Here is a 14763-nt window from a genome sequence, read left to right on the forward strand (position 1 = left end):
GAGGTCCTGAGTTCAATTCCCAGCAACCACATGGTGGCTCACAACCATCTGTAATGCGATCTGAGGCCTTCTTCTGGTGTATCTGAAGACAGCTACAGTGTACTCATATACGATAAATACATAGGATAAATAAACATTAAGTAGCAACAAAAATAATTTTATTAGACACTTGTGTTACCACAGTAGTAAGGTCTAAGAAGCCACAGGGCTGAGAAAACAAAACCTTGTTTACTTCACTACCCACGAACCACAGTCCCCTCATATTTGGACTATTTCTATATTTAAAAATTTTGTTGCTGGGCAGTGGTGGTACACACTTTTCATCCCAGCACAGGTGGGTCTCTGAGTTCAAGATCAGCTTGATCTACGGAGCAAATTCTAGGACAGCCAGGTCTTCACAAAGAAACCCTGTCTTGAAATAAAAAAGTTTTTCTTTTACTTGTTTTGTCCAGGGTATGGTGAGAGACCAGCTTCCAGAATATCGTCCTCTCCTTATCCCATGTGCTACTCAGGGATCAGCCGGAGGTGATCAGGCTTGGTGGCAAGCATCTTTACCTCTTGCTAAGCCCTACTGTGATAGTTTGAATGGGAACGTCCCTACAGGCTCATATATTTGAATGTCTCATCATCAGGGAGCTGAACTGTTTGAAAGGATTAGAAGGACTAAGAGGTGTGCCTTGCTGGAGAAAGAGAGTCTTTGAGGTTTCAGAAATCCATTCCAGGTCCTGTCTCTCTCCCCCTTTCTCCCGGAGCATCAGGATGTAGATCTCAGTTACTTCTTTAATTCCACATCTGCCTGCTGCTGTGCTCCCCACCATGACGATAGCAGACTAACTAACCCTATGTAAGTAGCCACCAACACCCACGTGCTTTCTTTTTTTGAGAGTTGCCTTGGTCATGGTGTCCCTTCACAGCAATAGAACGGTGACTGAGACGTTTATTCTAAGTGTTGAAACCACAAGCACCCCCTATTCCAGTCACCAGCCTTGCCTGGTCTAGAAAGTTCAGGGATCTTCAGCTGACCCCTGTTCTCTCATGGGTGATCTCCTGTCTGCAAGGCCTTCCGTGCTCCACAAGAGAGCACCGTGTACTCCTCCCTGAAGCAGGCTTCCTCTGACCAGGTAAAAATGGGGTTTCCTGGCTATTTCCACCGCCCCTGGCATTTAATCATGCTACACTGCACCTGCCGCTCACTCTGTGTGTGTGTGTGTGTGTGTGTGTGTGTGTGTGTGTGTGTGTGTGTTGTGATAGTCTACCATAGTTAGGACTACCATTGCTGTGATGGGATGCTGTGGTCAGATTCCAGGCCTGAGGTGAGGGTCTACTTGACTTGTGCTTCCGTGTCATACATAGTCCATCACTGAAGAAGTCAGGGCAAGAACCTGGGGGTGGGAGCTGATGCACAGGCCATGGAGGGGTACTGCCAACTGGCTTTCTCATCATGGCTTCTTCAGCCTCCTTTCTTATAGATCCCAGGACCACCAGCCTAGGGGTGGTGCCACCCACAATGGGCTGCCTCCTCCCATCAATTACTACTTAAGAAAATACCCTACGGCCTGATTGTATGGAGGTGTTTTTTCAGTTGACGTTCCCTCTTCTCTGATGACTACGTGTCAAGTTGTCATAAAACTAGCCAGTTCACCCTAACAGATATGGAATTAAATAGGAGCTGTTTCAGTTAGGGTCATCATTATTTCGATGAAACACCATAATCAAAAGGCAAGTTGGCACCACGAGAGAGAGAGAGAGAGAGAGAGAGAGAGAGAGAGAGAGAGAGAGAGAGAATATGAATGTGTAGCCCATGCCTTTAATCCCAGTACTTGGGAGGCAGAGGCATGAGGATTTCTGAGTTTGAGGCCACCCTGGTCTACAGAACAAGTTCCAGGACAGTCAATGCTATGAAGAAAAACTCTGCCTCCACAAACAGACAGACAGACAGACAGACAGACACACACACACACACACACACACAAGACAGAGAAAAGGGCTTATTTTGGATTATACTTCCACATCATAGTCCATCATCAAAGGAAGTCAGGACAGGAACTCAAACAGGGCAGGAATCTGAAGACAGGAGCTGATGCAGAGACCATGGAGGGGTGCTGCTTATTGGCTTGCTCCTCATGGCTTGCTCAGCCTGCTCTCTTATAGAACCCAGGACCACCAGCCCAGGGATAACACCACTCATGATGGGCTGGACCCTTCCCCAGCAATAACTAATTTTAAAAATGCCTTACTACAGCCTGAACTTATGGAGGTTCTCATTTGAGATTCCCTCCTCTCAGATGACTACAGCCTGTGTCAAGTTGACATAAAACTAGCCAGCACAAGAACTTTAATGGTTGTGCAGTTGTGTGTGTGCGTGCATGTGCACCTGCGTGCACTTGAGTATATGTGGAGGCAGAGTACACCTTCTGACAGTTCCCTCCTGCCTTTATGTGGCTTCTGTGATCAAATGCTGGTCATCAGACCTTCATAACAAGTCATTTACCACGAAGCCATCGGACTGGCCCTGGTTGTGTTCTAACAAAGCATACATAGCCCACACTGTCCTTGAACTCTGTCTTCTTACCTCTGTCTCCCAAGCACCAGGATTACAGTACAGCACCGCACCTGGAGATCTTTGTGTCTGAAAGTCCGGACAATGTCTTCTTTGTCCCACCAGTAGCTGGCACTTGGCAGGTGTTCCCTGAATATCGACCAGGAGCATGGAAAACCAGATGGCTGCCCTTGTCCTGTCTCTTGGTACAGCAATGTCAGACTGGTCCACTGTTTGCCCTAGGTTCTTTTCCTGCCTGTCCTCCACTCCAAGCTTGTTAAGTGATAGCAAAAACTTACCAAGTGCCTGCGCACCCTCAGTCAGGGTCTCGCTCAGGAGCCTAGCCTGTCCTTGAACTCGCAGCAGTCCTCCTGCCTCAGCTCCACTGAGTGCTCAGATTATAGGTATGTACCACCATACTTAGCTAGGGCTGTCGCAGTGCAACCGATAGCCACAGAAGCACATTGAGAGATGCTTACCTAGGATCGCCTGTCCTCAGCACCAGTAAGAGAAGCAGGGTGGGGTAAGATCCCTTGGGCTGAGAAAGTCCCTCCCCGGACCCCCCTGCCCCGAGAAACTCCTTTGATGGTCCCACGCATAACCTGTCCTTTTCCGCTCTCCTGATACAGTGTTGTGGTTATGTAGAGCCCAGGCCCCAGCAGGGAGCAGGTTTTCAAACGAATAAAACCTCCAAGTGTCACGAAGGAACCCAGCTATATATTGAAACACAGTTAACAGACATTTACATTTTTGGTATGTAATATATATGTTTCTTTATTAACATGTTAAAAACAAGTAAAGTCTAACAACTATGATCATTTCAAAGTAGTGACACATAAGTGATATTCTGAGATATAAAGCAGGTTTGAAAACATCTGGGATTTCCGTTGGCTACAAAGTCACACATACTGTTAATGCTATTGTGGCCGGTTGCCCAAGTACATAGGGAATGTTAAATTTGTCACAGGTGAGTGAAAATAACGATGTAACTTTTTTTTTCCTATCTAGGTTCACAAATCCCCTGAAATCCTTGGACCCAGCCAAAAGCTTCTGACTACAGCATAGAGCACACCAGTCTGAGCCTTAACTCTGGGAAATGGGTACTCACACCGCTCTCCCTGCGGGAAGCCTGAGCCTAGAAAGGTAAAGGAACCTGCCCCAAATCACCCAGGCTCAACTTGAAGCTCTGTCCCTCTCTCCACACAGAACTGGACCCCAGAGCCAGCACTCCATGGACTCTAACCTAGAATGCCTGCTCGCCCAGGACCTGAGCCCTACAGGGTTCAGCCAGTGAAACAGAGGGACATAGCCCCTTGAAACCACACACACTCAGTTATTTTTATCTCCAGTTTATTTTTTTTTTTTTAGACTAAGAGCAGAGTATGAAAGTCACAGCCAAAGCACTTGAAAAAGGCCCAGGATGGGTGGGGACCAGAGGGTGGGCAGGGCAAGGTCCTGGGAGTTGGTTCCAGGCTCAGGGCTGGAAGGGAGGGGGCGTTGTTGTTACGGTCTCCAAAAGTGTCTGTGCGTTGCATAGGTCCTGTCTTCACAGAAGACAAAAGAGGGGCCAGGGGGGTCCCAAGGGGGGCCTAACCTGGTGGGGAAGGGGTCTGACTATGGAAGGGGAAGTCAAGAAAGGTGAAGGTTAAGAAGGGGAAGGGACTCTGTCTGTCTGTACATTATATATAGAGATATAGAGTCTGTACATGCCTGTCTGGCACCCCAATGCCCACCCCTGTCCGCTGCCTGCCCCCCCCCAGGGGTGTCTATTTGTAAACTTGGATTCAATCCAAACCACAGTCCTCTATGTGGGAGTGGAGGGAGGAGGACATGCTTATTGCTGTAAACAGGGGAAGGGGCAGCCCGAGGCTCCACCCCTCACCCATCTAGTCCCCCTCCCCACGTTCTGCCCCAGAAGAGAGTGACAGGGGGCATCTCCCATGCTTCATTTGTTCTCTCTGGGGCATATCTGTCTCTTAGCGGACAAAGAGGGAGGGCACTGAGGGTCAGGAAAAGGTACCAGGGGCCAGGGAGTCCTGAGCACTGCCTTTATAGCCCCCAGGTTTGGTACCACACATTACCAAAGCCACAGGCCACCTGGGACCTGTGGCTGTCCCTGTGCCTGATCCACCATGGTGCTTGTCCTAGAGAGTGTGGGCAAAGAGGGCAGGCACAGATAGTGTACAGTGCAGACCCCACTCCCAACCATGAGCAGAAGGATGTAGGCCCCACAGCTGGCTCCCTGCTCCTTCTCAGCCCTGCCCCACCTCTCTCTGTCATAGGAAGGGGCAGAACTAGGAGGCCAAGAGCGTCATGAGGAAGAAGGCGATGCCCACGGCCAGAGGCAGGTGTTCCCGCTTGGGGCTGGTTCCACTGATGCTCTTCTCAAGCTTGGGCACCTGGGGATTCTCTCCCTCAAAGTCTTCTGTGGAAAGATAAATAGGTGCACTGGTAAGGGCTGGGCTGTGCGCTTGGGCGGGGGGCACGCGGCGGCGGCAGCAGCAGCAGCAGTGGAGCCAGAGATGTGACCACCCACGGGGGGAGGGACAGGAAGGGCTCGAGCCCCAAGGGAAGGCATGCGGAAAAAAAGAGCAGGCACTGGGAAGGGGGCTGCGATTCCAGCAGTGGCCACCAGAGGGCGCTGCGCAGACTCACCCAACACGTTGATCTTCACATTGGGGCCCATGGTGAACTGGGGGAGAGTGGGGACCGGCTTCTCCCCGGAGTGCGATGCTGCGGGGTGGGGTGCGGGTGGGGAGAGAGGAGGGGAAAGTCAGGGCCAGGACCCCCTCCCCCTGCTACAGCTGGGGAGCTATCCCGATCGCCTGTGCCCTCCGCCCCCAGCCCCAGGAAGCCAAGGGAGCCCCAAAGCAGGGAGGCAAGGATGCGGACATGGTTGGAAACCGACGCTACTCACTGGAGGCGCAGCAGACGAACACCTTCATCCTCAGACACTTCCAATGCAGGTTGTGAGTGGGCGTGGCTGGGGAGGAGACTGGGCCTGAGTTGCTTTCACTCACTTGGTGCCCTTGCAGTCTTAACAGACTCTCATCCCCCTCCAAATTCCCGCATCCGGCTGCTCCCCGAGTAACTGTTCCAACCTTTCTTTGGGCATTGGTCACCATGACTTCGTAGCCAACCCAACCCAACAGAAATACTATGCAGCCTAATTTGGGACTGTCACCAACCCGCCCGCCCCCAGCCCCCAGCCTCACAACTTCTCAGAACTGAACCGCTGAAGCCTTTCCCTGGTGACCACTACAACGTCTGGCCCAGGATCCCCGGGTCTCCACCCTGTCATTCAGAAGACGGAGGACGCAGCACTCACAGATATAGTAGTATTCTTGGCCGGCATGGAATTCATAGCCCAGCGAGAAGGCGCTGTAGCGCTGGAACTTCTCGGAGAACTTGATGGGGCTGTGCGAGGCGTGCTGCCGGTTGCATTCCCAGCGCTTGGAGCCTTGGCTGGCGTTGCAGGTGCGGTAGCCGCTCAGGTTCACCATGTATAGTACGTACTGCTCCGCCCCGCCGCCAGGCCCTGAGCTGTTGTAGTGAGGACAGTAAATATCCAGATAGTCGTTCACGTTCACTTGCACCGTGTAGCCCTCGCGCCGCAGGCTGTGGACAAATGAAGTGGGTCAGAGAAGAAATTTCAATTCTCCAATGCTTTTCATGTCAACACCCTGCAGACCTTCATTAGAACACTACACACACACACACACACACACACACACACACACACACACACACACACACCATAAAACTTCAAAACTTCAGCTCCACACTCTCTTGGCTTTTCCTACAATCTTTTCTCACCCATTTCTGAACCCACGGTCCAGTGTTCCAGTCCCGGGTGTCCTCGCCTTTTTGGACTGTCCTTCTACTTGTGGCCACCAGAGGGTAGCAAAAGCACAAGGAAGCCTGGCCTACCTCTTAAGAGAGGAGAGGGAGAGGGGCGGAGGAAAGAAGGAAGCTAGCTCTGGTTGCCACAGAAACAGCACAGGCCCCAACGACTCCGGGACCCCAGGCCCGGATTTCCTCAGTCCATTCCCCATAGTTCAGCAGACCGGAGGAGGGACTGAAGGAATGGAAGGGTAGGGTGAAAGTAGAGAGATCCCTTCCTTGGAACCCAAGCCTATGACTTCTCCCAGAATGCCTTCTTGCTGCTGCAGGTCCACCCTCCAGGTCAGTCCGACAGGACTTGCCCTCATACACACATGTATGGCGGCTTCGTGTACATACATGCACAAGTTCTATGGCACAAACACAAAAATGTCCACCACCCACTCATAAGCGGCAGACACTCAGAAAAACTAGATTGCATGTGTGCGAACCCTATGCCAGTTTTAGCTGGCCCCAACAATCTTAGGGGTTCCCCCTGTATTTCCTACATGGCAAGACCTCTATCTTTGTGCTTCTGAGTCCCATTTACCTCCATCCTGAGGCAATAAACAATGAAGTCCCCAACAACCTGACACAGAGCAGGGAGCTGAAGAGCTCAGCGTCAGGTTCTACCTGTCTTTGTGCCAAGACTTCTGTTTCATTCCACACCTTTCTCCGCCTAGATGCCACTGCCACCACCACCACCACGGTAATGCTGGGCAGAGTAAGGAGTCTCTGGGACAGGTCCCCTGGAGCCCTCGCCTGCCTGATAGTCTCATCTAAGTGCTGCTCCTTCGTGGTGGCATAGACTGGTATAGGGATGACAGAGGCAGCTCAATGCACACGTGTGGAGTGGGTAGAAGTCTTCTTTAACTTCTTTAAGGCAAGTACCACACGTGTTGGTATGGAACTATAGGACACGGGAGAGCATGGGCCTCTTGGTAAGATGTTAAACTGTTGGGGTCCCTAGGCCCTGAGAACTCACTGAGGGAAAGAACTGGCTGTCCATGTCACCAAGCAGTACCTTGTTTCACAAACAGTAATTAGACACATTAGGGAAATGAGTGTGGAGGTCTCTAGACAGGATGAGGCCTTGAGGGTCCTCTCTGACATTACCCAATGTCATTGGCTATACTTGTGCTGCCCGGTCCCCAAGACTAGCAACGAGGCAGATGGGTAACAGCTGGTGTTTGGACTCTCTAGTAAGAACGGGCACAGCCTTCTTGAGTCATCAGGAATGCCACCAGTCCCACTTGGTTCCCATGGGAGTGATGGGTCACTCGGGCCCCTCCCTGTCCCTGGCACTCAGGTGGGCAGGAGTCTCGCCAGGGTGCTGGGAGCAGGAAAACGGGTTAGACAAGGCCCGGCTGCTCCCAGGCACCACCCATGCATTTTATGTCCATCCCAAACCATCATCTCTGTTCCTTCCCTAAGGACCTGGGGAGGGGGCCACCAGCCAGCCAGCACAAGGTGCCAGGCCTGGGGCAGCCCCACAGTTACCCTGGGGCCTTGTTCCCTTGGCCTCCCCCATGTATCCGGTTTGATTTTGAAGCAGCTCCTCCCTACAGCTGCCCTACCCCTCCAACCACACACCCCAGTACAGTGGATTTTAAGCCAACTCCAGAGATATTCCTACAGGTGGTGCCTCAGTTTCCTCAAGAGGGTGAGCTGGGTATATAGTGGTGGTTGTTTACCTATCCCTGTCATCGATGGCAGAAAAGCCCCAGAAATTAATCCCCCTCCAACGTGGCCATGTGTTCATGTGGCTCAAAACCTGCTGGGAAGTTAGTTGTATCCAGTTGGTATCTGGTGGAGAGAGCAGAAGGCTGGGTGCCAAAAATCCCAAATCATAACTCCTAGGAGACCCGACCTGTCTGTTAGGCACAACCTCTTTAATAGAATCTGTCATCCTACTTAGCCTTAGCAGTTCAGGGACATGCACATAGGCCCCAGCTGCTAACCACGCCTCCAGGGTTAACCCCCTCCTATGCTCAGCGTGTGGTGGGCCAGCATCTGGGGACTGTGTGCGCAGTTCCTTCAGGGAGTTTCCATTCTTCCCTCCATTTCATCCCCTTGTTGCCTCCCACTTCTCCGCAGAAAGGCGTCCTCACTGCTCTTCTACAGGGCTTACTTGGTCCCACCCGGCTTGCAACGACCCGGTGCATCCCAACTCTTCCCACATCAACAGCGCCCCTGCTTCCTAGGTCCGCAGAACTCAGCCTTCAGCTTTCAGTGTCCGCGGGGGGTACGGTTCGGAGATGGGGGAGCGGAGAAGGAGCAAACGTCTCCCCCTGGGGCAATTAGGGGCAGGTAAACAGGGTGCCTAACAAGACCCGGGAGAAGGGAAGGTTCCCATGAGATTCTAAACTTGTTAAACCCCTATCCTCGGCTTTAGAAGCCAAGATGTAGAGTTCAGGGAGTGGAGAAAAACGCAGAGACTAGGTTCTTCCCTTCTAGTGCGCGCCCCCGAGGCTGCGCGCCGCCCGCTCCAGCAGGCGAGGCCCGACCACGTGTGCGCGGCGTGGAGTCCGCGCGCCAAAGCTGGGGGGTGGGGGTGGGCAGCGGCGGCGGCGGGAACGCTCCCAGGGCGGCGCTTGCACACTGACACCCCCGCGCCCCGGCAGCTCCGGCCTTGAGGAGCAGCAGCGCGCCGGTCACCCCCGCCCCTCGACCCTGCGACAGTAGCGACAGCAGCGGCGGCGGAGGTTTATTGATCTGCAGCGGCGGAGAAGAGCGAGGACCCGCCGAAAGCGAGACACGCAGAGATGGAAAGACTCTGCCATATACAGAGGGGAGGCGAACACAGACGGATTCGCCCGAAAGGGGAAAGGGAGGGAGGCACAGAGAGAGGAGAGAGAGAGAGAGAGAGAGAGAGAGAGAGAGAGAGAGAGAGAGAGAGAGAGAGAGAGAGAGCCAGAAACTGGGAGAGGGAGGAAATGAATGGGGGGGGGGGACGGCAAAGAGTCAGCATCAGATCCAGGGAGGCCCACAGCAGAGGAGACAGCGCAGAGACATCTGGACACACTGGCGAGCAGATGAAAACAGACCACCACGGACGAAGCAGAGGTCTCAATAAATATTTGTTGAATGAATGTGTGAATGAAAGTGATCATCAGCAGCAACGTTTCCTAGATAGGTAAGGAGAGCACGAGAAAAAGATGCTCTTGAGAGAGTACCAACACCTTCGTTTTAGTTTACAGAAATGAAGCGCTGGCAAGGGAGATAGACAATTTGGCCCTCAACACCGCCCCCATTCAGTCCCCGACTCAGGAGACCCCCGACTTCACACTCTCATCACTCCCTCCAATGAGGTTGCTCCCACCGCGACCTAGTTTCTGGGCCAGGTTAGGGAAAGGTCTCGCTTATTCCCAGGGACTAACTCAATGGGCTGAATGGGGCAAGGGGTGATGGCTAGGTAGCTAGGGCAGAACAACCCGCCCTAGGTCTGTCGGAGGAGGCTACTGCAGGTCTGTCAAAGGAGGCTACTGCACGTGTCCCACCAGCACCCTCCCACGTGACCCCAAGAGGCGGGGTCGCAGACCCTCCCCACGTGACCCCAGGGGGCAGAGACCCTCTACACGTGATGGGAGGTGGGAGCCAGGAGCGTAGATCACGTGACTATGGGGGGGGGCCTGGGAGCCTGTGGCTCAGTCCGGCCCCGCCCCCAGCTCCCCGGCCCTCTCCACTCCCGGCTCTGGAGCACGTCGCTCTCACGATTTATGGGGCCGCGGATGCCGCAGTGAGAGAGCTGGGGAGCCCGGGCGCAGCGGCAACAAAGGCCCGGGAAGCGGGGCGGGGGCGGCAGCGGCCTCCTGGTCCGGTGTGCGCCGCCTCCTACCTCCGTCGGTCCCTGCCCACACCGGAGTGGAGAGGGCGAAAGGAGGTTCTGGGAACCAGGCTCTCCCATCCCGTTCCGGAGCTTTCACCTGCGCCCAGGTGTATGCGGGGGAGGGGAACCTGATCAACGCTCCCCTCAAGGCTATTTCCACACCCCCTAGGCTCTGGCATGCTATGAGCAGTGGGGTTCCCCAAGGGTGGCGGGGAACCCAGGGTCTCTCACCTGCGAGCTCTCTGCTCGTGCCAGACTGTAGCGGGGCGGGGGTCGGACGTGTAAATCTTAGGGGGTGGGGGGAATGAGGAAGATAGATACAGGAGGGTAGTCAGCCCTCAGGGCCCCCCGGGGAGGATGGAGTCCCGCTCCGGGGGGGAGGGGCTGCAACCCCACCCCCGAGGTTTCCATGGGAAGCGAAAGGGGGGCGTCATTAGCTCATCCCCACCCCCAGTCTGACACTCTGGGCGCGAGGAGAAAGAGGGGGAGGCGCAGAGCCCCAAACAACAAAGAGCAGAGCAGCAAGCAGGAGCCCCTCCCCCGGAAGGTTGGGGGTCGTGGTCGAGGCCCTTCAGGTCCCCTCCCCTGGGGTCTCACCATTTGTTCCCTAGCCGGCCCCCAGGGCGGAGAGTCAGAAGCAAAGCTGCCGCCACCGCCCGGGCAGGTGTGACAGTGATCCCCGTGTCCCCAGGGATCCCCCTACCAATACACCAGGGTGGCCAGAGTGATACACACGACCGCTCGGCAGGGAGAAGACAAGGGCAGCAAGGACTGTGCAGAATGATGGCCCGGTCCGGCAGCCGGCACCGGGCCGCCGCGCCACACACCGGAGGAAACCACACGGCCGCCCTGACACCCGCCCAGACCGCGGCGGCGCCAAGAGCCACCCTAGCCCAGACAAGACTGGCCACGCGGACACCGACCGCAGCCCCCTCCCCGACCTGCCGCCCGCTCCCACCCCTAGACGGTCGCCGACGCAGACACACAAATCACACACAGACACACGCACACTGACAGCCGCGCACGCCCGTTCACACTCAGTGCCATACGCCGTCCCTACCCTCAGTGCGTGTGTGTGTGTGTGTGTGTGTGTGTGTGTGTGTGTGTGTGTGACATGCCGACATCTCTGCCTTCTTCCTTCTCACCAGTACCCTGCGTTCCCAGGGCCCCCCAACTTCTCGACCCTGCCCCGGCTCACCCTAGCAGGGCTTATTCACACAACCAGAGCAACCCATTCCCCTTCGTTCTGAGGAGGCGGCGAATCGGAGTTCCTGCCTTAATGCCGAACCCCACTTTTAAAACCAAGAGTCTTAAGCAGAGCCCCATCAACATCTATAGGCTGAAAACAGGTCATCCTTCAGCTCCCAAATGCAGCGGCCTATCCCCAGCACACCGGTACTCAGACTTCAACCTAGCCCACAAGAGCGTGGATTGTGGGGGAGACTACGGGACAGAGAACACTATTCCAGAGGCGAGAAACCAAGATGGGGTTAGGGACCCCCAACAGCCTCCTCCGCACGGCTAGAGCGCTCTTTACTATGCCCCAACAGCTTCTCTCAGACACCCCGAGTTTCACAGACGCCCACGTAGTGCGTCCCCTCTTCCTCGCCTCTCGGCACCAAGCCTGTCTCCCAGGACTGCCGCCAGGTTCCCCTAGGACTTCTCGGGCCCACCAGCTCCCCCATCACTGACGCGGGACGCACGGGTTCTCCGGGTCCCCGACTCACTGCTGGTTGGAGCTGTTCCAGTATACCGCATGCCGGTTTCCCAGCGCGCCCCCAGGCCCCTGGGCCAGCAGCGGCAGCAGCGGCACGGGCACGAGCAGCAGCAGCAGCAGCAGCGGAGCCGCCGCCATCCCCGGAGCCGCCGCCGCCGCCGCCCCCCGACTGAGCCCCGCGCTCCCGGCTTCTCAGCTTCCCAGCTCCCTGCTGCCGCCGCTGCCAGCCCCCAACCTTAGTCACGCCCACAATCCTTCCCTCCGCCCTTCTGGGCGCGCCCCCGAAGCCCCGCCCCTGGCGCGCTCACGCGGGGCTCCGCCCCACTTGAGCCCAGAGCGCGCCGCGCGTGGGCGACCCATACTGTGTAGCCCCTTTAGGAACAACGCGTCTCTCCTCTCTCCTAGGTGATTTGCTGCAGCAGCTTGCGTCTTTAGCTCCCCCAGGCTGGAGTTCACAGAAGAATTTGGAAGCCAAGACCTGGACATACATCTTGTATAGATCTACACCTTTCTCCATGGACTATGGGAGTGTTGAGGAGCGAAGGTCTACGTCTGGAGTAAGAAGGACTAGACCAATATCTAAACGAAGTTGAACCTCTCCTTCCTCCACCCCCTTTCCATGTGTGCAAGGAGTTAAATGGACACAAGATGGGGAAGCCCTCAGGTGGCTCCAGGAGCTAACCGCTGGCTGCCTGACGACTGGCTGGCCCTCTCTGGGCATGAAGGCTTGTTTTTCTTGAAGCCAAAGCAGAGTAGCTCACCTTTTAGGGGCTGGGGATAGTAGCTACACCCCTTTAATCCTGGCACTCTAGAAGCAGAGACAGGTAGATCTCTGTGCGTTCGAAGGCACCTATGTAGGTCTGTGTAGCAAGTTCCAGGCCAGGCAGGGTTACATAGTGAGACCCTGTTCCCTGTTTCAAAAAAAAAAAAAAAAAAAAAAAAAACCAAAACCCTTCTATGGTAATCCAGGGCAAAGGTATTTGGTGGTAGTGGTGAGTTGTCAAGGCAGGAGCCAGTTGGAGCCGAGCAGGAATGGAGTAGTCTTCTTGGCAAGCCCACAAAGGGCCCCTGACTGCCTCCGATTCCCTCAGTGATGTCCTTAGGCATGCTCATTCCTGCTTCCACAGATGCTTTCTCTAAGGACAGAGGGCACCTTATATTCCAGCACTTGCCACAGCAATTGTCCTCCTAGGGCTTCCTGGGGACATGTAGGCACAAAGATGACATGCACACAGGGATGGGACAAAAAAAAAAAAATTAAGGTATACATACCCAGAAGCAGGAACCAATGAATGCTTGACACACAGTCCAATATAGGCACACAAGGTGCCTAGAAAGAAGAAATTGGTAGAAACAGAGGCCTATAGACAGAGACGCTGAAGTATGTAAGTCTCTCTTCTCCCAAATAATTGATCTACACACTATTTTTGTGAGAGATCCAGAATACAGATCTAGTAGGCATTCACCCTTTATCTTGTCTCTTTTCCAGAAGCCCAGCCTGAAAGGCAAAGCAGAACCATGCCTGACTGGGTTCTTAGAACCCATAGCACCTGTGCCCAGGGAGGCTGGCCTATGGCTGTTTCCTTGTGCTTCAAGAGGCAGGACAGTTAGCAGCACCCTCTATCAATTTACCTTTGGCAGTACAAGGCCCCGACCACAAGCCTGCCTTGGGCATTGTGTTTGGGGGCAGGGCAGTTCATGCCCAGTAGGTGCTCTGCCTCCCTGCTGCTAAGCAAGAGTGGGTGCTGTCCTCACGGGATACTTCTCCACTCCCGGGAGATATCTTCTCTCTTCTTGGGAGCCAGAAAACAAATGAGGTCCTTTGAGATGGGAACGAGGGACTTTGCAAGCAGCTCTCTTCATTCCCAAAGAGATTTGCTTCCCCCAAATAATGCTGACCTGCCTACTCCGGGGAGCACAAGTTCCAACTCTGGCCTTCCATGCCATGCCTTTGCTTCAAAACCATAAGCTTCTCTCTGTAAGGCAGAGTAACCAGAGAACCTGTCTAATAAGCAGAGTGAGTTCAGGGTGCTGGATTGGTCCACAACGTTGACTTCCATTGTTTGAAACCTTAGGTTCCTGTTTCTAGAATCTGGGCTCCAAACTGGGAATGTATTTATTGGCACAGCATTTGTACGAGACCCTAGGTTCAATCCCCATTACCGGAAATAAATAATAAAGCCTGTTTTTTATGTAAAGACTTGTGTGGCTTGGGCCCCATACCCTAGAGCCCAGACATTTCTCTCTAGACTGTAGGACTCTACTCTCTCTGTCCAATAATCATACATAGAGCTTCACAGTGGTGGCTCACAGGTTAAGAGCATTTGCTATTCTTCCAGAGGACCTCAGTTCGATTCCCAGGACCCACACCAGATGGTTCACAACTGCCTGTAACTCTAGTTCCAGTGGATCTTATACCCTCAATGGGTACCGGTACTCATATATTCACATGTGTGTGTGTTTGTGCACACACACACACACACTCTCACACACACAAGAGGGTCCACACATAATTAAATATAATTTTTTTTAAAAAGGGAGACATTTCCTTTGAACCTGGGGCACTCTTTGTTTAACCCTGAGCTTAAGATCATCCTTCTTTTCTCTGGCCAAAATCTGACTTTCAACACTTCATGGGGCCTGTGTCTGTCTATGGGGCCCGTGTCTGTCTGTGGGGCCTGTGTCTGTGGGGTCTGATCCTCTAGTATCCAGGCTTCTTCCATGGAAGTGTTGGCTGACTGATTTCGGCCCCTCTGTGAAGATTTTGTCTCTAGAGTGTGAGCTCTTGGGAAGTGG

At 54.2% G+C, this 14763-nt stretch overlaps 1 protein-coding gene across 4 annotated transcripts; it reads right to left on the minus strand.

Annotated features, from left to right (window-relative positions):
* Positions 1-3286: 3286 nt before the first annotated feature.
* Efna3 (ephrin A3) lies at positions 3287-12211 on the minus strand. 4 transcript variants are annotated; one of them, NM_001427478.1, is given in 5 exon segments: positions 3287-4964; positions 5195-5272; positions 5457-5522; positions 5868-6157; positions 11978-12211. In NM_001427478.1, coding segments are annotated over 5 exon segments (693 nt in total). In that variant the 5' UTR covers positions 12106-12211; the 3' UTR covers positions 3287-4833.
* Between the last annotated feature and the right edge of the window lie 2552 nt (positions 12212-14763).

The sequence above is a fragment of the Rattus norvegicus genome, chromosome 2 (assembly GCF_021556685.1).
Source record: "Rattus norvegicus strain SHRSP/BbbUtx chromosome 2, alternate assembly SHRSP_T2T, whole genome shotgun sequence".
Lineage (NCBI taxonomy): Eukaryota > Metazoa > Chordata > Mammalia > Rodentia > Muridae > Rattus > Rattus norvegicus.

Excerpts from the sequence above, each read along its gene's own strand:
- Efna3 (XM_087615137.1), bottom strand. The coding sequence starts at position 12,105 with ATGGCGGCGGCTCCGCTGCTGCTGCTGCTGCTGCTCGTGCCCGTGCCG. Across the intron at positions 6,158-11,977 it reads TGGAACAGCTCCAACCAGCA|CCTGCGGCGCGAGGGCTACA; the intron begins GTGAGTCGGGGA and ends ATTTGTCCACAG. Across the intron at positions 5,523-5,867 it reads CCAAGAATACTACTATATCT|CCACGCCCACTCACAACCTG; the intron begins GTGAGTGCTGCG and ends TCTCCTCCCCAG.